This window comes from Xenopus laevis, chromosome 4L (genome assembly GCF_017654675.1).
Source record: "Xenopus laevis strain J_2021 chromosome 4L, Xenopus_laevis_v10.1, whole genome shotgun sequence".
In the NCBI taxonomy this organism is placed as follows: domain Eukaryota; kingdom Metazoa; phylum Chordata; class Amphibia; order Anura; family Pipidae; genus Xenopus; species Xenopus laevis.
The window spans coordinates 1,171,127-1,193,087 of NC_054377.1; the positions used below are offsets into that span (position 1 = coordinate 1,171,127).

Below are 21,961 nucleotides of genomic sequence, written 5' to 3' on the forward strand. Positions count from 1 at the left end.
TTCCCCCTGCCGGTCATTCCTTAGCATTGCAGCCTGTTGTATTGAATGTATAATGTGGTGCTGCCCCCTACAGGGATTAGGGGATATTGCCGGACTGCGAGACTTTGTGACTTTCCAAACAACACCCCAAGTTCCCTTACACCTCCCCGACCCCTCAAGTTTTATTTCTCTCTCTCTCTATAAATATTCATTCAGTTACACCCCAGTGCCCCACCCCAAATGGGGGCTTTTCAGTGTCATTTTCTGTTCTCTGACTCAAATACAATAATTTAATTCCCGAGCTCAGAGTGTGAGCTCCTTGGACCAAACAGTCTCTGAACAACTCTATGTCTAACTGTGTCCTTTCCTTTTCTCCCCCAACTGTTTGACCTTCCCCCATCCTCCCTCTTCTCTCCCCTTCTATATTTCTCCTCTCCCCCATTTGTCTCTCTCTACTCCCTAACCCCCTTTCCCTTCTCTCCTTCTGTCTCTCATCCCCTCTCCTTTCCTTTTCTCCCCAACTGTTTGGCCTTACTCTCCCCCATCCTCCCTCTTCTCTCCCCTTCTATATTTCTCCTCTCCCCCATTTGTCTCTCTCTACTCCCTAACCCCCTTTCCCTTCTCTCCTTCTGTCTCTCATCCCCTCTCCTTTCCTTTTCTCCCCAACTGTTTGGCCTTACTCTCCCCCATCCTCCCTCTTCTCTCCCCTTCTATATTTCTCCTCTCCCCCATTTGTCTCTCTACTCCCTAACCCCCTTTCCCTCCTCTCCTTCTGTCTCTCATCCCCTCTCCTTTCCTTTTCTCCCCCAACTGTTTGGCCTTACTCTCCCCCATCCTCCCTCTTCTCTCCCCTTCTATATTTCTCATCTCCCCCATTTGTCTCTCTACTCCCTAACCCCCTTTCCCTTCTCTCCTTCTGTCTCTCATCCCCTCTCCTTTCCTTTTCTCCCCCAACTGTTTGGCCTTACTCTCACCCATCCTCCCTCTTCTCTCCCCTTCTATATTTCTCCTCTCCCCCATTTGTCTTTCTACTCCCTAACCCCCTTTCCCTTCTCTCCTTCTGTCTCTCATCCCCTCTCCTTTCCTTTTCACCCCCAACTGTTTGGCCTTACTCTCCCCCATCCTCCCTCTTCTCTCCCCTTCTATATTTCTCCTCTCCCCCATTTGTCTCTCTACTCCCTAACCCCCTTTCCCTTCTCTCCTTCTGTCTCTCATCCCCTCTCCTTTCCTTTTCTCCCCCAACTGTTTGGCCTTACTCTCACCCATCCTCCCTCTTCTCTCCCCTTCTATATTTCTCCTCTCCCCCATTTGTCTTTCTACTCCCTAACCCCCTTTCCCTTCTCTCCTTCTGTCTCTCATCCCCTCTCCTTTCCTTTTCACCCCCAACTGTTTGGCCTTACTCTCCCCCATCCTCCCTCTTCTCTCCCCTTCTATATTTCTCCTCTCCCCCATTTGTCTCTCTACTCCCTAACCCCCTTTCCCTTCTCTCCTTCTGTCTCTCATCCCCTCTCCTTTCCTTTTCACCCCCAACTGTTTGGCCTTACTCTCCCCCATCCTCCCTCTTCTCTCCCCTTCTATATTTCTCCTCTCCCCCATTTGTCTCTCTACTCCCTAACCCTCTCCCTCTTCTCTCCCCTTCTATATTTCTCCTCTCCCCCATTTGTCTCTCTACTCCCTAACCCCCTTTCCCTTCTCTCCTTCTGTCTCTCATCCCCTCTCCTTTCCTTTTCTCCCCCAACTGTTTGGCCTTACTCTCACCCATCCTCCCTCTTCTCTCCCCTTCTATATTTCTCCTCTCCCCCATTTGTCTTTCTACTCCCTAACCCCCTTTCCCTTCTCTCCTTCTGTCTCTCATCCCCTCTCCTTTCCTTTTCACCCCCAACTGTTTGGCCTTACTCTCCCCCATCCTCCCTCTTCTCTCCCCTTCTATATTTCTCCTCTCCCCCATTTGTCTCTCTACTCCCTAACCCCCTTTCCCTTCTCTCCTTCTGTCTCTCATCCCCTCTCCTTTCCTTTTCACCCCCAACTGTTTGGCCTTACTCTCCCCCATCCTCCCTCTTCTCTCCCCTTCTATATTTCTCCTCTCCCCCATTTGTCTCTCTACTCCCTAACCCCCTTTCCCTTCTCTCCTTCTGTCTCTCATCCCCTCTCCTTTCCTTTTCACCCCCAACTGTTTGGCCTTACTCTCCCCCATCCTCCCTCTTCTCTCCCCTTCTATATTTCTCCTCTCCCCCATTTGTCTCTCTACTCCCTAACCCTCTCCCTCTTCTCTCCCCTTCTATATTTCTCCTCTCCCCCATTTGTCTCTCTACTCCCTAACCCCTTTCCCTTCTCTCCTTCTGTCTCTCACCCCCTCTCCTTTCCTTTTGTCCCCCAACTGTTTGGCCTTACTCTCCCCCATCCTCCCTCTTCTCTCCCCTTCTATATTTCTCCTCTCCCCCATTTGTCTCTCTACTCCCTAACCCCCTTTCCCTTCTCTCCTTCTGTCTCTCATCCCCTCTCCTTTCCTTTTGTCCCCCAACTGTTTGGCCTTACTCTCCCCCATCCTCCCTCTTCTCTCCCCTTCTATATTTCTCCTCTCCCCCATTTGTCTCTCTACTCCCTAACCCCCTTTCCCTTCTCTCCTTCTGTCTCTCATCCCCTCTCCTTTCCTTTTCTCCCCCAACTGTTTGGCCTTACTCTCCCCCATCTCTCCAGGGAGTAGTAGAGGAGTAGTAGCCTCAGTAGGTCCCTCGGGTGAGGAGATAGATATATGTGGGATTATTCAGCTGAGCTGTGAATGTGAATCATTCACTTCTTAAGACCCAGTTGTTGGCACTAAATTGTTATGTCATGGCTAATGATTGTCATACAGGCTGCACTGCTGCTCTTGACTCCTGACACAATGTAGCAGAAGCAATTGACTCTCAGAGCTGGAGCATATACTGTTTCTCATGGTTTGTCAGGTTGGGGGGTTAATAGCCATGTTGGGCTACTTTTAAAACGTAATGGTTGAAACCAGCTAATATATGGAATTTGGTTAGTTATGGAAATTGCTTCAGGTTTGGATATTCCCAGCTGCCCAGCTCTTTTCTGTGTCTGTGATTAGAAATGAAGAAGCTCCAGTGTCTCATGTGATGCTGCAGATTTGCTGTAGAAAGAGACAGTGATTTCCCTGAGTGTCTCTGCTCTTTGCTTGGGGGCTGATTCCAATGAGCTGCTGCAGTTCTGTCTTATCTCCCTCCAGACTCTCAGGTCAGACATTTGGGCTACAGGATTGTGAGGAGCAGTAGCCAGTGGGGGGGGGGACTCTTGACTGTTCCCCAGTTTGTCTCAGTTTCAGGCTCAATAAATAATAAAAGTTCCCTCCTCTGCCCCCAACTCTCTCTGTACATTTGTCTCCTTCTCCCCCTCAGCCCAAAGTCTCTGATGTGAATCACGTGACTCTGATGTGTCTCTGATGTGAATCACGTGACTCTGATGTGTCTCTGATGTGAATCACGTGACTCTGATGTGTCTCTGATGTGAATCACGTGTCAGTGAGAATTAGTGATGAGGAGACAACAGTCACTTACACAACTCAATCTCCTCACTTCTATTCCTTTACTTTCTCTCTCTACAGACTCGGCTACTTTTATTTATTTATTTAGCTGCTTTCAAACATAAATCAGGCGACTCTGCTGTTAATAAACACTTGACTTTCTTTACTTTGGCTCTTGCTCCTCCCTCTCACGGTGAATCCGCTCCCATTACTCAACCTAACCTGATAGCTCAGCTACAGCCAATCGGCGCTCACCGCGCACTGATAGTCGGCGGATCCAGCAGCCAACGGGAACACAGATTGGGCCCAGTTTTGCCATGGTAACCGGGACTCCAGCGGCCCCTGTCATGAGAAGTGGGCGGGATGCAAACATGAAAGTGGGCGGGGCAGTTGGCTGAACAGGAGGAGGAGCGTCTGAGAGAAGCAAAAGAGAAGCGACAGCACCGGGTACTGAGGCGACATGAGCTCTGAGGTAACGTCACGTGTCTCTGTGTCTTATTGTTACATATGTGTTTGTTTTGCTCTGTATCTGTCTCCTCCACATTCCTCTCACACTGACGTGACACAGGATCATGTGACAGGACTCACAGGCACAAACAGCAGCTCAGCCTCACTTTACGGCAGGGATTCCTCTCACACTGATTCTCTCACAGGTCAGACAGCAGGGTCAGTTTGCCTTTAAGTGAAAGTCTCATTGGCTGATGGATTTAGTCAGGACAATGGGAGAGATACTAAAGCTGAGCACAGGCTGAGCCAATGAAATCGCTGCAATTTAAAGACACACACACACATATACATCAGAATGAGACGCTGCTATTTACATCACAATGATATGGAATAAAGGGGAGTAGTTGACCTTTAAAGAGCTCCTTGTCTGATACAAACCATTTTCAGTTGGTCTTTATCTTTTACATTTGTGTTGTTAGTTCAGCGGCAGAGACTATGTGTCCAGTGACAATAAAAATAAACATGTCGCCTCATCACAACATAGACTTGCCGGGGTCAGCGACCTCCATTCAGTTTCACACTGGCCCACGGGGATACCAGGAAAACTCTTACTTCTCACCATGTTGCCTCTTTCATTATCATTCCCTATTTCTTTATGGGGGGAAAAAGCCGAACGCCCGAATCCTTCGCAAAAGATTCAGCCGAATAACGAACCAAATCCTTATTTGAATATGCAAATCAGGGGTGGGAAGGGGAAAACATGTTTTACGTCCTTATTTGGTGACAAAAAGTCACATGATTTCCCTCCCCACCCCTAATTTACATACGCAGATTAGGATTCGGTTCAGCCGGGCAGAAGGATTCGGCCGAATCCCGACCCGAATCCTGGATTCAGTGCATCCCTAATTAATAATAAAAGAGTATAGTAAGTAGATAGGAAAGACGAGGAGAATAAAGAGGTTGAGTGAGGAGAAGAGGAATAATAGTTTGGAAAGTGGGGCCACACTGGCTCCATTTGAAACTGAGGCAAATCATTTAAATACTATAAAGTAAAATGAAGACCAACTGAAAAGTTGCAAAGAATTGGCCATTTACTAATAGAGAGAGTCAGTAGCGTAAATCTCCCAGACTTGTGACGGAGCTGTGTGCGCTACTGCTACTGTTTGTACTGCGCTACTGCTACTGTTTGTACTGCGCTACTGCTACTGTTTGTACTGCGCTACTGCTACTGTTTGTACTGCGCTACTGCTACTGTTTGTACTGCGCTACTGTTTGTACTGCGCTACTGCTACTGTTTGTACTGCGCTACTGCTACTGTTTGTACTGCGCTACTGCTACTGTTTGTACTGCGCTACTGTTTGTACTGCGCTACTGCTACTGTTTGTACTGCGCTACTGCTACTGTTTGTACTGCGCTACTGCTACTGTTTGTACTGCGCTACTGCTACTGTTTGTACTGCGCTACTGCTACTGTTTGTACTGCGCTACTGTTTGTACTGTGCTACTGCTACTGTTTGTACTGCGCTACTGCTACTGTTTGTACTGCGCTACTGCTACTGTTTGTACTGCGCTACTGCTACTGTTTGTACTGCGCTACTGCTACTGTTTGTACTGCGCTAACTGCTACTGTTTGTACTGCGCTACTGCTACTGTTTGTACTGCGCTACTGCTACTGTTTGTACTGCGCTACTGCTACTGTTTGTACTGCGCTACTGCTACTGTTTGTACTGCGCTACTGCTACTGTTTGTACTGCGCTACTGCTACTGTTTGTACTGCGTACTGCTACTGTTTGTACTGCGCTACGCTATGTTTGTACTGCGCTACTGCTACTGTTTGTACTGCGCTACTGCTACTGTTTGTACTGCGCTACTGCTACTGTTTGTACTGCGCTACTGCTACTGTTTGTACTGCGCTACTGCTACTGTTTGTACTGCGCTACTGCTACTGTTTGTACTGCGCTACTGCTACTGTTTGTACTGCGCTACTGCTACTGTTTGTACTGCGCTACTGTTTGTACTGCGCTACTGCTACTGTTTGTACTGCGCTACTGCTACTGTTTGTACTGCGCTACTGCTACTGTTTGTACTGCGCTACTGTTTGTACTGCGCTACTGCTACTGTTTGTACTGCGCTACTGCTACTGTTTGTACTGCGCTACTGCTACTGTTTGTACTGCGCTACTGCTACTGTTTGTACTGCGCTACTGCTTACTGTTTGTACTGCGCTACTGGCTACTGTTTGTACTGCGCTACTGCTACTGTTTGTACTGCGCTACTGCTACTGTTTGTACTGCGCTACTGCTACTGTTTGTACTGCGCTACTGCTACTGTTTGTACTGCGCTACTGCTACTGTTTGTACTGCGCTACTGCTACTGTTGTGTACTGCGCTACTGGCTACGTGTTTGTACTGGCGCTACTGCTACGTGTTCTGTACTGCGCTACTGCTACTGTTGTTACTTGCGCGTACTGTTTGTACTGGCGCTACTGCCTACTGTTTGTACTGCGCTACTGCCTACTGTTTGTACTGCGCTACTGCTACTGTTCTGTACTGCGCTACTTGCTACTGTTTGTACTTGCGCTACTTGCTACTGTTTTGTACTGCGCTACTGCCTCGTTGTACTGCGCTACTGCTACTGTTTGTTACTGCGCTACTGCTTTACTGTTTGTACTGCGCTACTGCTACTTGTTTTGTACTGCCCGCTTACTGCTACTGTTTTGTACTGCGCTACTGCTACTGGTTTTGTACTGCGCTACCTGCTACTGGTTTTGTACTGCGCTACTGCTACTGTTTGTACTGCGCTTCTGTTGTACTGTTGTACTGTCTACTGTTTGGTTACTGCGCTTACGTGCTACTGTTTGTTACTGCCGCTACTGGCTACTACTGTTTGTTACTGCCGGCTACTGCTTACTGTTTGTACTTGCGCTACTGCTACTTGGTGTGTACTGCGGCTACTGTTGTACTGCGCTACTGTTTGTACTGCGCTACTGCTACTGTTTGTACTGCTACTGCTACTGCTTGTACTGCGCTACTGCTACTGCTACTGTTTGTACTGCGCTACTGCTACTGTTGTACTGTGTACTGCGCTACTGCTACTGTTTGTACTCTACTGCTACTGTTTGTACTGCGCTACTGCTGTACTGCGCTACTGCTACTGTGCGCTACTGCTACTACTGCGCTACTGCTACTGTTTGTACTGCGCTACTGCTTGTTTGTACTGCGCTAACTGTTTGTACTGCGCTACTGCTAACTGTACTGCGCTACTGCTACTGTTTTGTACTGCTACTGTACTGCTACTGCTACACTGCGCTACTGTGTTGTACTGCGCTACTGCTACTACTACTGCTATGCTACTGTTTGTACTGTGCTCTACTGCTACTGTTTGTACTGCGCTACTGCTACTGTTTGTACTGCGCTACTGCTACTGTTTGTACTGCGCTACTGCTACTGTTTGTACTGCGCTACTGCTACTGTTTGTACTGCGCTACTGCTACTGTTTGTACTGCGCTACTGCTACTGTTTGTACTGCGCTACTGCTACTGTTTGTACTGCGCTACTGCTACTGTTTGTACTTGCGCTACTGCTACTGTTTGTACTGCGCTACTGCTACTGTTTGTACTGCGCTACTGCTACTGTTTGTACTGCGCTACTGCTACTGTTTTGTACTGCGCTACTGTTTGTACTGCGCTACTGCTACTGTTTGTACTGCGCTACTGCTACTGTTTGTACTGCGCTACTGCTACTGTTTGTACTGCGCTTACTGCTTACTGTTGTACTGCGCTACTGCTACTGTTTGTACTGCAGCTACTGCTACTGTTTGTACTGCGCTACTGCTACTGTTTGTACTGCGCTACTGCTACTGTTTGTACTGCGCTACTGCTACTGTTTGTACTGCGCTACTGCTACTGTTTGTACTGCGCTACTGCTACTGTTTGTACTGCGCTACTGCTTACTGTTTGTACTGCGCTACTGCTACTGTTTGTACTGCTGCTACTGCTGCTACTGTTTGTACTGCGCTACTGTTTGTACTGCTACTGCTACTGCTACTGCTGCTACTGCGCTACTGCTACTGTTTGCGCTACTGCTACTGGCTACTGCTACTGTACTGTTTGTACTGCGCTACTGCTATGGTACTGCTACTGCTACTACTGCTACTGCACTGTTTGTACTGCGCTGCTACTGCTACTGTTTGTACTGCGCTACTGCTACTGTTTGTACTGCTACTGCTACTGTTTGTACTGCGCTACTGCTACTGCGCTACTGTACTTACTGTACTGCTGCTGTACTGCTACTGTTTGTACTGCGCTACTGCTACTGCTACTGTTTGTACTGCGCTACTGTTTGTACTGTACTGCTACTACTTACTGCTACTACTGTTTGTACTGCGCTACTGCTACTGTTGTACTACTGTAATGCTACTGTTTGTACTGCGCTACTGCTACTGTTTGTACTGCTACTGTTTGTACTGCGCTACTGTTTTGTACTGCGCTACTGCTACTGTTTGTACTGCGCTACTGCTACTGTTTGTACTGCGCTACTGCTATGTTTGTACTGCGCTACTGCTACTGTTTGTACTGCGCTACTGCTACTGTTTGTACTGCGCTACTGCTACTGTTTGTACTGCGCTACTGCTACTGTTTGTACTGCGCTACTGCTACTGTTTGTACTGCGCTACTGCTGCTGTTTGCTTCTCTGCGTCACCCTTATGCCCCAAGTCGAGTCAGTCTCAGGCAGCTCCGGCCGGCAGTGCTGTAATGTGGCCCCAGACATGAATATATCGACTCATCGTGTTCCCCCGTATATTATTAACCACGTCATTGCTGCAATTAAATATTAGTGGCATATTTAGCTTATTGGGCCATATTAGGCGCCTCCCAATCCTAAGCCGCCGCCCCTTGTGTCTGGCAGCTTCTTCCTGGCGTCTGTCACTATCATTGGGCAGTTAGTGTGGCCCCTGCTGAAGGGCCCCTGAGATTCATAATGACAAATACAAAGTCTTCCAGGTAAATACAAATGAGCCTTTTTATATCAAGGGTAACTAACCCTGCTTTTCGTGTTTTGCTTTTCAAAAATGACACCATTTGATTGGATATTGTTTTCCTCCTGCTGTTCCCAAACTACATTTCCCAGCAGCCTCAGCAGGTCCCAGTGAGTGACAGTTGTACTTGCCCAGGGGCAGGTTATTGCTCCGAGGGGTTCCAGGAATCAGATGTTGGCACAGGGGGGTGATGGGGCAGATAATAATAATTAATAATTAATAATAACAGCGTTGGTGTTTGTCAAACAACCTCCTGCCCTTTGGCAGCTCCGGGTTTCTCATCTCTGGGACGGGAACGTCATTCTGCACAGGGCAAACTCCATTAATAATCTCACTGGGGGGTGAACTCGTTCTTAAAGTGACAGAGAATTCCCTGCACTAATATAATCATTAACCCCCCTCCCATCTGAGAGATTTCTGATTGTGCCCTTAAAGGGGACGTTCACCTTCCAAACACATTTTTCAGTTCAATTGTTTTCAAATGATTCACCAGAAATAAAGACTTTTTTTCAATTACATTCCATTTTTTTTATTTTTTACCGTTTTCCGAAATCATAAAAAATTTGAATGTTCTTGTCTCTGGTGTTTTCTGTCTGGCAGTTGAGTAATTCGGGTGCAGACTCAGAACTATTACAATTTTGCAACATTTGGGGGCAGATTTATCAAAGGTTGAAGCGAAAATGAGAATTAATCGAGCTAATTTTTGCTTACTTCGACTAGGGACTATTCCAAATTCAATTCAAATTGGAAAAAAATTAGTATTTCAAAATTTATCATTTACTGTCTCTTTAAAAATTCGACTTCGAACATTCACTATCTAAAACCTGCTGAATTGCTGTTTTAGCCTATGGGGGACCTCGATCGGATACACTCGTATGATTCGAATTCGAACGAATACGTACTATTCACCTGTAAAAAAAAAAAAGATTTTTTTTTAAAAAAAAATAAAAGTTTTTTAAATATAAAAAAATTCAACCCTTGATAAATCTGCCCTGTACTGTCTCTTTATAAAATTTTACTTCGACCATTCGCTGAATTGCAGTTTTAGCCTATGGGGGACCTCCTAGAACCTATTCGGATTCAATTGGTGGACTTAGAAAAATCGAGTTTTTTTGAGGGGAAAACATCGATTCGTACGATTCTAATTCGATTGAAAATGGACCTATTCGGCCAAAAAAAAACTTCGATTTAATTTCGGTTGGTCTTTTTGAATTCAAATTTCAAAGTTTTTCAAAGTCGACTTCAATTTAATTTCGGTTGGTCTTTTTGAATTCGAATTTCAACGTTTTTCAAATTCGATTTCTCAGCAGCATCTCTGGAGTATCAGTAACTATTGTATCAAGTCTAACAGCTGCCTGTAATGAAACTCAGAGATTCTGCTCAGCAGGGACAAACATAAGAAATGTATCAACTGAATGTATCAATTTAGAACAGTTTACAGGGTCGGCGACCCCCCTTTCTCAGAGCTGCTTTAGACACTTTACAAGTCAATGTTAGAAGAACAGTCATTCGTAATAAATAGAATGTTATTGGAAAAAGTCTAATATTGGCTGTGGCCCCTCGCAGGTACGATGGGGGAGGATCTTTATCGCTTGCTCTTCGCTGCTCCTGATCACGTCATTGGTCAGTGTAACCGCCGTCCCCATCGATAAGGACAAGACGAAAGTGAAGGAGGAGCCGACGGAGGATGAACAACAACCCGAATCACCAGTGAGTAAATGTATTGCCCCTCTAGTGCCCCACAGCCAGTCCCACTCCAGTACCCCCAATACCCCCCTGTACCCCCACTCGCAGTACCAGCAGACACATGGGGCAAGTACAACAGTTTTGCTTCTCCCAAATAAGCCTTCTACCCCCCACTGGGGTAACATCTTTGTTCTGGAGGGGGGGGGCAGTCCAGTGGAGGTTCTGGGTCCCTTGGTTAGAGCCACATGGGTCTCTGCTTATTTTTCCTAATTTTACCATATTTCTCTGCATTAATATGTAAGCAGCTAGCTAGTTGCTAGGCACACTTACCATAGCAACCATGCATTTGACACCAGAAACTGAATGATAATAATAATCTGTGACATGAAGAAATCTCGAGGAACCCCCTCTGTAACTCCCACCAAACCCTCATATAAAGGTGCACTTCCCCTTTAAGCAGAAAAGCAGAGACAACGCGGTGGAGCGAGGAGCAGCGTATGGGAAAGTAATTAGCCCCTCCCTGAAATCCTCTCAATGAAATGTCACATCCATTAGCCGCTAATTAGCCACACCCCCATGCAGGTCACATGAGAGGCTCGGCGTATACATATATATATATATATATATATCTCCTTCCTCTATTCCTGACACAATCAATATATTTCTCATCCATTTATATTACTGCCCCTTTAAAGGGCTGTTATATCACTTTTCAATTGGCCTTCATTTTTTTATAGTTTTTATAGTTTCTTTTGACTCTTTCCAGCTTTCAAATGGGGGTTGCTGACCCCATCTAAAAAAGAAATTCTTTGTAAGGCTACACGTTTATTGTTATTGCTACTTTTTATTCCTCATCTTTCTATTCAGGCCTCTCCTATTCATATTCCAGTCTCTTATTCACATCAATGTATGGTTGCTAGGGGAATTTGGACCCTAGCAACCAGATGGCTGAGACTGCAAACTGGAGAACTGCTGAATAAAAAGCTAAATAAGTCAAAAACCACAAATAATAAAAAATGAAAACTAATTACAAATTGTCTCAGAATATCCCTCTCTGCAGCACACTAAGCGTTAATTTAAAGGTGTACAACCCCTTTAATGCCTATTTATCCCTGTTTCTGTGGGGTCGCCCCCTGCTGGACAAAGCACACACTGACCCCTGATCTCAGTTACAATTGCTGTTCTCCTCCCCAGGACACTGGACTCTTTTATGACCGATACCTCAGGGAAGTGGTGGAAGTTCTGGAAACCGACAGACATTTCCGAGAGAAGCTCCAGACGGCGGATATTGAAGACATTAAGGTAATGTAATGTATTGGATGGGTGTAGTACAACTGAACCTCTCAGCCGCTCCCTGAGGATGCTGGGAATAGTGTGACATCACTGCAATGATACTAATGACTTCCTCTTCTACTTCCTTCCTGTTTCCTGCTGACCCCCCACCGACCCCCAGAGCGGGAAGATCAGTAAAGAACTGGACCTTGTGGGCCACCATATCCGCACCAAACTGGACGAACTGAAGAGACAGGAGGTGTCCCGGCTGCGTATGTTGATCAGAGCCAAGATGGACCTCGGGGACAGTAAGAGCCGCTTCGAATGTCAGCTCTGCAGATCAGTTGCACTCAGGGCTCAGTAATTCTATGGTTCCTGGTGTTGGGTTTGGATGGATCCTCGGCTCATGTGATGTTACTGTTGTATCAGACCCTGGGGGGGAGGGGCAGATACACGGCCTTCTCTGTGCAGCTGTATGGCAGCTCCATGCAACTGGGTTTCCCTGTTTAACTCAGTCCTGATTATCTGTGCTCTGCAGAGTATCCGAGGCTCTTGTTCCCTCCCCGTGGGCAGTGACAGGGCGGGGCTATACTCTAGTCACACAGTAATGGCTGCCGCCCGCAAAGTGATAGTTGCTGATTGGTTGTTAGTGCTGTGTGTGGGGGTAAGGGGCAGCCATTCAGTACATACATATCACATCACCCCTGCTCTGTATTTAATACACATATGATGGCTCTGGGGGTCGCTGTATGTCTGTACCCTGAACCCCCTGTCCCTCTGTCCTTCCAGATACAGGAATGGATCACCGGGCTCTACTCAAGCAGTTTGAGCACCTCAATCACAACAACCCGCACTCCTTCGAACCCCAGGACTTGGACCTGCTCATCAAAACTGTGAGTCAGACACATTTATTGGGGTACAAGGGCCAATTCAATAACCCCCCCCCCCCATTTGTCAGGTGCTGGAGATGATCAACAGAATATTGTTTCTCTTATTAAAGGGGTGCGTCACCTTTAAGTTCCCTTTTAGTATGTTATAGGCTAATTCTAAGCAACTTTTTCAATTAGTTTTCATTATTTACTTTTTATAGTTTTTGAATTATTTGCAGCCCTCTTCAGCTTTCAAATGGGGGTCACTGACCCCATCTAAAACACAAATGCTCTGTAAGGCTACAAATGTATTGTTATTCCAACTTTTTATTACTCATAGGCCTCTCCTATTCATATTCCAGTCTCTTATTCAAATCAATGCAGGGTTGCTAGGCGAATATGGACCATAACAACCAAATGGCCGTTGAATAAAAAGCTAAATAAGTCAAAAACCACAAATCATAATAAATTAAAACCAATTGCAAATTGTCTCAGAATATCCCTCTCTACATCTTACTAACAGATCATTTAAAGGTGAACAACCCCTTTAAGGCAACTACTTTGTGTCTGTAAGAAGCACTACAGTTCAGTGAGATACATGTGCACAGTGTCTGTCCCTTTAAGGTGCTGGAGCTCTTCCCTATGTTCATACAGAGCCTTAAATACCCCCAAATTCAATTTTGTACGTTTGTTCCCCTGATAGAGCAATTCTGTGGATTATGTGGTTGCTCCTTCTTGTGGATAAAATAGGAACTGAAAGCACAATCACAGTTGTCAGTAGTCAGAACCACCAGTGCTGGTTTGTGTCCATTCAGTTACATTCTTGCACTTCTGCGTCTCCAGGCAACAAAAGATCTGGATAGTTACGATAAAACGCGACACGATGAGTTTAAACGATACGAAATGATGAAGGAGCATGAGAGACGCGAGTATCTGAAGACACTGGATGAGGAGAAGAGGAAAGAGGAGGAAGAGAAATATGAGGAGATGAAGAAAAAGCACAAGGAGCACCCCAAGATGAATCACCCTGTGAGTGTCTGCTGGGCGACAGGGAATGCTGGGAACTTCCCATACACTTCCCATAGAGCCGCTGACTGTTCTATTTAGACCACGTCCTTCCCACTTGCACCTGATACGTTATTTGCGCTGTTCTACTTGATCAAGTTATTGGTTCCAACAATTTCAACTGTTAATTGAACTATTTTACAGGGGAGCAAAGACCAATTAAAGGAGGTTTGGGAGGAAACGGACGGACTTGATCCCTCGGAGTTTGACCCCAAGACATTCTTCAAGTTGCACGGTAATCCCTGGATTTACTTTTATATTCCACATTCCACACTGTCAATTAGTACATATAAAGTGTCTGGAGTTGGCAATGCCCATACTGGCACCTCTCTCTGTACAGACTATGAGTAAACTTAGGGGCTGTTCCTGCTGAATTGTGCTTAGTACAGGGAATACCTATGCTGCCATAGTTTTATGGGATCTCTCTGTACAGACTATGAGAAAACTTAGGGACTGTTCCTGCTGAATTGTGCTTAGTACAGGGAATACCTATGCTGCCATAGTTTTATGGGATCTCTCTGTACAGACTATGAGTAAACTTAGGGGCTGTTCCTGCTGAATTGTGCTTAGTACAGGGAATACCTATGCTGCCATAGTTTTATGGGATCTCTGTACAGACTATGAGTAAATTTAGGGACTGTTCCTGCTGAATTATGCTTAGTACAGGGAATACCTATGCTGCCATAGTTTTATGGGATCTCTCTGTACAGGCTATGAGCAAACCTAGGGGCTGTTCCTGCGGAATTGTGCTTAGTACAGGGAATACCTATGCTTTGATAAGTTTTATGGGATCTCTCTGAATTGTGCTTAGTACAGGGAATACCTATGCTGCCATAGTTTTATGGGATCTCTCTGTACAGACTATGAGCAAACTTAGGGGCTGTTCCTGCTGAATTGTGCTTAGTACAGGGAATATGCTGCCATAGTTTTATGGGATCTCTCTGTACAGACTATGAGCAAACTTAGGGGCTGTTCCTGCTGAATTGTGCTTAGTACAGGGAATACCTATGTACCATAGTTTTATGGGATCGCTCTGTACAGACTATGAGCAAACTTAGGGGCTGTTCCTGCTGAATTGTGCTTAGTACAGGGAATACCTATGCTGCCATAGTTTTATGGGATCTCTCTGTACAGACTATGAGCAAATTTAGGGGCTGTTCCTGCTGAATTGTGCTTAGTACAGGGAATACCTATGCTGCCATAGTTTTATGGGATCTCTCTGTACAGACTATGAGCAAACTTAGGGACTGTTCCTGCTGAATTGTGCTTAGTACAGGGAATATGCTGCCATAGTTTTATGGGATCTCTCTGTACAGACTATGAGCAAACTTAGGGGCTGTTCCTGCTGAATTGTGCTTAGTACAGGGAATACCTATGTACCATAGTTTTATGGGATCTCTCTGTACAGACTATGAGCAAACTTAGGGGACTGTTCCTGCTGAATTGTGCTTAGTACAGGGAATACCTATGCTGCCATAGTTTTATGGGATCTCTCTGTACAGACTATGAGCAAACTTAGGGACTGTTCCTGCTGAATTGTGCTTAGTGGCTATTAATCATGTGATAACAGGCAGTTAATTACAAAGAATGATGTTTTCATGTTACAGATACAAACAGTGATGGATTTCTGGATGAGCAGGAACTGGAGGCTCTATTTACTAAAGAGGTAAGAAGGATTGTAGGAGTGGGTGACGGGCAGAGCAAATCTAGGGGTTCTATATATGTTCCCAGTTGCACCCTAAAGAGCTGCAGTCGTAGGCAGAATAATTGGAGGAAGTACAGAGGGGCCACAGGGCCAATATTCCTTCTCTCTAAAAATAGGTCCATTCGCAGGGCTGTGCCTCAGTGTATCTCAGGCATTGGTGGAAGTGCTATATACAGATATATCTCATGTATAGACTGTAGCGCAGCATTGAGTGTGAGCAGTGCATGCTGGGATTTCTCTCATTCATTCTCTGTATCACTCTGTGTTGCAGCTGGAGAAAGTCTACGACCCCAACAATGAGGAGGATGATATGGTGGAGATGGAGGAGGAGAGACTGCGGATGAGGGAGCACGTAATGATGGAGGTAACGAGGGGGGGTGTCGGTCTGTAAGAGGCGGGGCTAGATGAAACAAGAGGGTAAATAACCAGTAGGTAGTCAGGGGGTGCAGGACGTCCCTGAATGTCCCACAGGCAGCAGCAGTGCAGGCATCTGTCAGGCCAATTGGTTCAGTCTGTGTGAATTTCCCAGCATGCCTCAGTAGTGCCGGAGCAAAGAAACAGATCAGTTCTGCGTGTTTAGTAAAAGGGGTGTAGCACTGGCCTTATGAGATATGGGGCATTGGCCCCCCAAAAACATTTCGTTAATACCCTGTCAGCAGCTCTGGGGGGGAGGGGGACTTAACTCCCCAATCTAAGCCCTAACGACCACATCACCCCTTAATCATGGGGTAGAAATGCAGTAAGAGCTGCAGGAACCCATCGGCCCCCTCACATGGAACATTTCTATGAGTCGGTCGTTGCATCCCAATGTTAGATTCCCGGGGGGTCTCCAGCCCTCGGATATTGTGACTTTCTGTGTTTCCAGGTGGATCTGAACAAGGACCGTCTCATAGACCTGCAGGAATTCATAAGGGCCACAGAGAAGAGGGAGTTCCTGGAGCCCGACGGCTGGGAGGTAATTGTGTCCGGCAAGTCTGTCCCAGATGCTTCATTCCTCCACTAACTGTGGCCCCCATAAATACACTATATATATATATATATATATACCTGTGGGGTAAGGAATGGAGTATAAGCCTATCCCTTGGGTAATTTCCTTTTTCACTTTGTCTTCCTGCTTCCTCACCCCCCACATTGTCTTCTATTCATTCCCTACTCCCTCTGCTTCCCTATTTCCTGTTCTCTAGCTTCCTTGTCCTCAATCCTTATTTCCTCTTCAGTCCACTTCCTGTCCATCTACTTCCACATTCAGTCCACTTCCTCTCAGCCTGTTCCCTCATCTCAATTTGTATTTCCTCTTCTGTATATCTATTTCCCGTTCCTTGTTTTTTTTTTAATTCCATCTCCTTTCCCCTGTGTTCACATTTTTACTTCCCACTTTTTTTAAGTTGACCCTTTCCTGTATTGTTCCTTCCAGTTTTGTTCAGACTACTTCCTCTTCCTCTGTTAATTACTTCCTTTTCTATTTCCTGTTTCATTCAGGCTATTTCATATCCCCAGTTTCCTGCTTCCTCGTGCATTCATCTTTTTCCTGTTATATTAACATAATTACTTCCAGCAAAGGTAACACTCATATTTTCCTACTTCCTTTTCCATTTTTTTCTCTCTCTGCTTGTTTTTCATTACTCCATACTTCTTGCTTATTTTCTCGTTCTTTCAGTCTACTTCCTCTGCTTGATCTCTATTCATCTCATCTCTCTTTATTCTTACCTTGCACCCACTTCCTCTCCACTTCCTCTCTTACTGCTTAAATGTATTCTGCTTTTTATGCAAATTCCTACCTCTTTCCCTTTCTCCTTCCCCTCGGGATCCCTTTCCTCAGCAACTCCCAATCACTAATTCACTGGCTGTTCAGAACCAACTCCCAGAATCCCCTCTTTGACACCTGCTACCCTGGTGTATCTGCCTCTGGATTTTATTATATCACTATAGATATATATATATATATATATATATATATATATATATATATATATAATGATAACCATTATTCCTTATTGAGAAGGAGACACATACACAGACTTTATCGCTGCACTTTTCCATGGAGCATCGGGTTCTTTGCTTTCCCATGTGCCCGGCCCTGGTTATTAGGGCAGTGAATGGAATTTGTGGGGGTGCTTAGTAAATACGGAAGTTTTTTCTTGGCAGACGGTGGCCGACCAGCAGCTCTACACCGAGGAGGAACTGCAGGAGTTTGAGAAGCAGATTCTTCAACAGGAGGAGGAACTAAAGAGGAAAGCGGACGAGTTGTATCGGCAGAGGGAGGATCTCCAGAAACAGCACGACTACATCCAGGCCCAGAAACAGGAGCTACAGCAGGTGATTCCCCCCCCCCATAACAACTGCTCCTGTCTGTCTCACTTCTCTTATCAGCACCTTGTAAATATCTTCTCTAGTAGTCACTAATATACCCTGCTGTATTGTGCTTAGTACAGACTATGAGCAAACTTAGGCACTGTTCCTGCTGAATTGTGCTTAGTACAGGGAATACCTATGTACCATAGTTTTATGGGATCTCTCTGTACAGACTATGAGCAAACTTAGGGACTGTTCCTGCTGAATTGTGCTTAGTACAGGGAATACCTATGTACCATAGTTTTATGGGATCTCTCTGTACAGACTATGAGCAAACTTAGGGGACTGTTCCTGCTGAATTGTGCTTAGTACAGGGAATACCTATACTGCCATAGTTTTATGGGTTCTCTCTGTACAGACTATGAGTAAACTTAGGGGACTGTTCCTGCTGAATTGTGCTTAGTACAGGGAATACCTATGTGCCATAGTTTTATGGGATCTCTCTGTACAGACTATGAGCAAACTTAGGGGCTGTTCCTGCTGAATTGTGCTTAGTACAGGGAATACCTATGCTGCCATGGTTTTATGGGATCTCTCTGTACAGACTATGAGCAAACTTAGGGGCTGTTCCTGCTGAATTGTGCTTAGTACAGGGAATACCTATGCTGCCATAGTTTTATGGGATCTCTCTGTACAGACTATGAGCAAACTTAGGGGACTGTTCCTGCTGAATTGTGCTTAGTACAGGGCAGGGGCGATCCGCCAATGAGGCGAGCTGAGGCGCTCGCCTCAGGCGGCATCGCCAGCTAGGTTTTCAGGGGCGGCAAAAAGCCGCGCCTGGTGCCTTTAAGAGCCGAATTTCCGGTTTTTGAACCGGAAATTCGGCTTTACTAGGGCGAGAGAGCGCAATTGCGCTCTCCGCACTAGCGTGAATCGGGCTGGGGGGGCGGCATTACTGGAGCCGCCTCAGGCGGCAATGGATACAGAAACGGCGCTGGTACAGGGAATACCTATGCTGCCATAGTTTTATGGGATCTCTCTGTACAGACTATGAGCAAACTTAGGGACTGTTCCTGCTGAATTGTGCTTAGTACAGGGAATACCTATGTACCATAGTTTTATGGGATCTCTCTGTACAGACTATGAGCAAACTTAGGGACTGTTCCTGCTGAATTGTGCTTAGTACAGGGAATACCTATGCTGCCATAGTTTTATGGGATCTCTCTGTACAGACTATGAGCAAACTTAGGGGCTGTTCCTGCTGAATTGTGCTTAGTACAGGGAATACCTATGTACCATAGTTTTATGGGATCTCTCTGTACAGACTATGAGCAAACTTAGGGACTGTTCCTGCTGAATTGTGCTTAGTACAGGGAATACCTATGCTGCCATAGTTTTATGGGATCTCTCTGTACAGACTATGAGCAAACTTAGGGGACTGTTCCTGCTGAATTGTGCTTAGTACAGGGAATACCTATGTACCATAGTTTTATGGGATCTCTCTGTACAGACTATGAGCAAACTTAGGGACTGTTCCTGCTGAATTGTGCTTAGTACAGGGAATACCTATGTGCCATAGTTTTATGGGATCTCTCTGTACAGACTATGAGCAAACTTAGGGACTGTTCCTGCTGAATTGTGCTTAGTACAGGGAATACCTATGTGCCATAGTTTTATGGGATCTCTCTGTACAGACTATGAGCAAACTTAGGGGCTGTTCCTGCTGAATTGTGCTTAGTACAGGGAATACCTATGCTGCCATAGTTTTATGGGATCTCTCTGTACAGACTATGAGCAAACTTAGGGGACTGTTCCTGCTGAATTGTGCTTAGTACAGGGCAGGGGCGATCCGCCAATGAGGCGAGCTGAGGCGCTCGCCTCAGGCGGCATCGCCAGCTAGGTTTTCAGGGGCGGCAAAAAGCCGCGCCTGGTGCCTTTAAGAGCCGAATTTCCGGTTTTTGAACCGGAAATTCGGCTTTACTAGGGCGAGAGAGCGCAATTGCGCTCTCCGCACTAGCGTGAATCGGGCTGGGGGGGCGGCATTACTGGAGCCGCCTCAGGCGGCAATGGATACAGAAACGGCGCTGGTACAGGGAATACCTATGCTGCCATAGTTTTATGGGATCTCTCTGTACAGACTATGAGCAAACTTAGGGGACTGTTCCTGCTGAATTGTGCTTAGTACAGGGAATACCTATGTACCATAGTTTTATGGGATCTCTCTGTACAGACTATGAGCAAACTTAGGGACTGTTCCTGCTGAATTGTGCTTAGTACAGGGAATACCTATGCTGCCATAGTTTTATGGGATCTCTCTGTACAGACTATGAGCAAACTTAGGGACTGTTCCTGCTGAATTGTGCTTAGTACAGGGAATACCTATGTGCCATAGTTTTATGGGATCTCTCTGTACAGACTATGAGCAAACTTAGGGGACTGTTCCTGCTGAATTGTGCTTAGTACAGGGAATACCTATGTGCCATAGTTTTATGGGATCTCTCTGTACAGACTATGAGCAAACTTAGGGGACTGTTCCTGCTGAATTGTGCTTAGTACAGGGAATACCTATGTGCCATAGTTTTATGGGATCTCTCTGTACAGACTATGAGCAAACTTAGGGGCTGTTCCTGCTGAATTGTGCTTAGTACAGGGAATACCTATGCTGCCATAGTTTTATGGGATCTCTCTGTACAGACTATGAGCAAACTTAGGGACTGTTCCTGCTGAATTGTGCTTAGTACAGGGAATACCTATGCTGCCATAGTTTTATGGGATCTCTCTGTACAGACTATGAGCAAACTTAGGGACTGTTCCTGCTGAACTGTTCCAGGATAGTAGTGTAGTAGTAAATAGAGTTTTCCTGTCTGTACAGGTGGTGCAACAAATGGAGCAGAAGAAAGTGGAGCAACAACAAGCTGTGCCGCCGGCTGTGAACTTTCAGCAACGTATGTGATATTTATAATTGGTGCAACTTATAAAGTATAAATAGGGGGGCTCCTTCCATTTCCTGTTACCCTCGTTTACACAATATCTTTTTGCACCCACTTTCTTTTGCAGCTGGTGACCAGACCATCCATTTGGGATCCCAGCAGCCTCTGCCCCCCGGGCACCTCCCAGAAACGGGCGTTCCACAGAGCCACCCAGTCCCATAACCCTCCTCCTTTCAATAATTATAGTTTTATTTAGTTTTTTTTGTTTTTTTCCAAAATATTCCAGTCCCTCCTTCTCTTCTGTAAGAAGATCAGACAAACGGACTGAGAGGGGGCGGGCACTCAAATTCGGCAAGTGCCACTTTAGTGCTGAGGAGAAATCTCCACCCAATTTACCTTGTTGCCTAATCCCTGGCACTGGATTCTGAAGCTGCCATATTGGTTGTGGGAATGCCATTTTCTTTCCATGGATCATGGTGTATTTTATTTAATTGTATGTGGACCAAATTAAGTGGGAATAGGTGGAATTTCCGAATGTCCTGCCCCTTTTTGGGACCTTTCGCTGCTGTCGCGTGTGGATTTGTTTGTTATTGTTGTTGAGTCCAAATAAAGTGCAACGTTTCTTTTATACCACAGTGGGGAAGTCCTGTATCTCAGGCCTGAGTGCTGCCCCCTATAGAGCTGTGATGGAACAGCGCCACCTGCTGCCAGTGAGTGGGACGACTACTGAATGAAGTGTCAGCTGCTCAGTATTTTAATATGAGTTGATACTTGGGCTCATTTATTCATTTGGATTTATGATAGTTTGTGGGGGGGGGGGCAACAGTAAGAACTTAATGGACCCTGAACCCCCTTCCCTTAAATAGAATAAATGAAAGTCCAGGGCTGTGGGACATCCATGATTAAAGACACAGTGAGTCTCCTGCAATGACTCTGCTGCTAATCACACACTTATAATCATTTGGGTTTTGCACAGAACCAGTCACAGAGCAGTTGGTACCAGTACAACCCACCAGATATTACAATAATCATTCGAATAATTCAGTGTGCGGCGGCCACAGGAAAGCGCATTTGCCTGATTATTCCGCTTTCTGCCTCACGCTTGTGTTCCTCAAAGAGCAGTTTGATCAATTATACACAATGTCATTCCCTGGGAAAGGA

General features: G+C 45.8%; 1 protein-coding gene across 1 annotated transcript; it reads left to right on the plus strand.

Annotated features, from left to right (window-relative positions):
* The first annotated feature begins 3,907 nt into the window (after positions 1-3,907).
* Positions 3,908-21,428, plus strand: nucb2.L (nucleobindin 2 L homeolog). Its single transcript, NM_001092970.1, is given in 13 exon segments — positions 3,908-3,971; positions 10,548-10,691; positions 11,862-11,969; positions 12,121-12,247; positions 12,729-12,832; positions 13,652-13,837; positions 14,018-14,108; positions 15,481-15,539; positions 15,850-15,942; positions 16,444-16,533; positions 17,724-17,894; positions 20,743-20,815; positions 20,928-21,428. Coding segments are annotated over 13 exon segments (1,353 nt in total). The 5' UTR covers positions 3,908-3,959; the 3' UTR covers positions 21,023-21,428.
* The last annotated feature ends 533 nt before the right edge of the window (positions 21,429-21,961 follow it).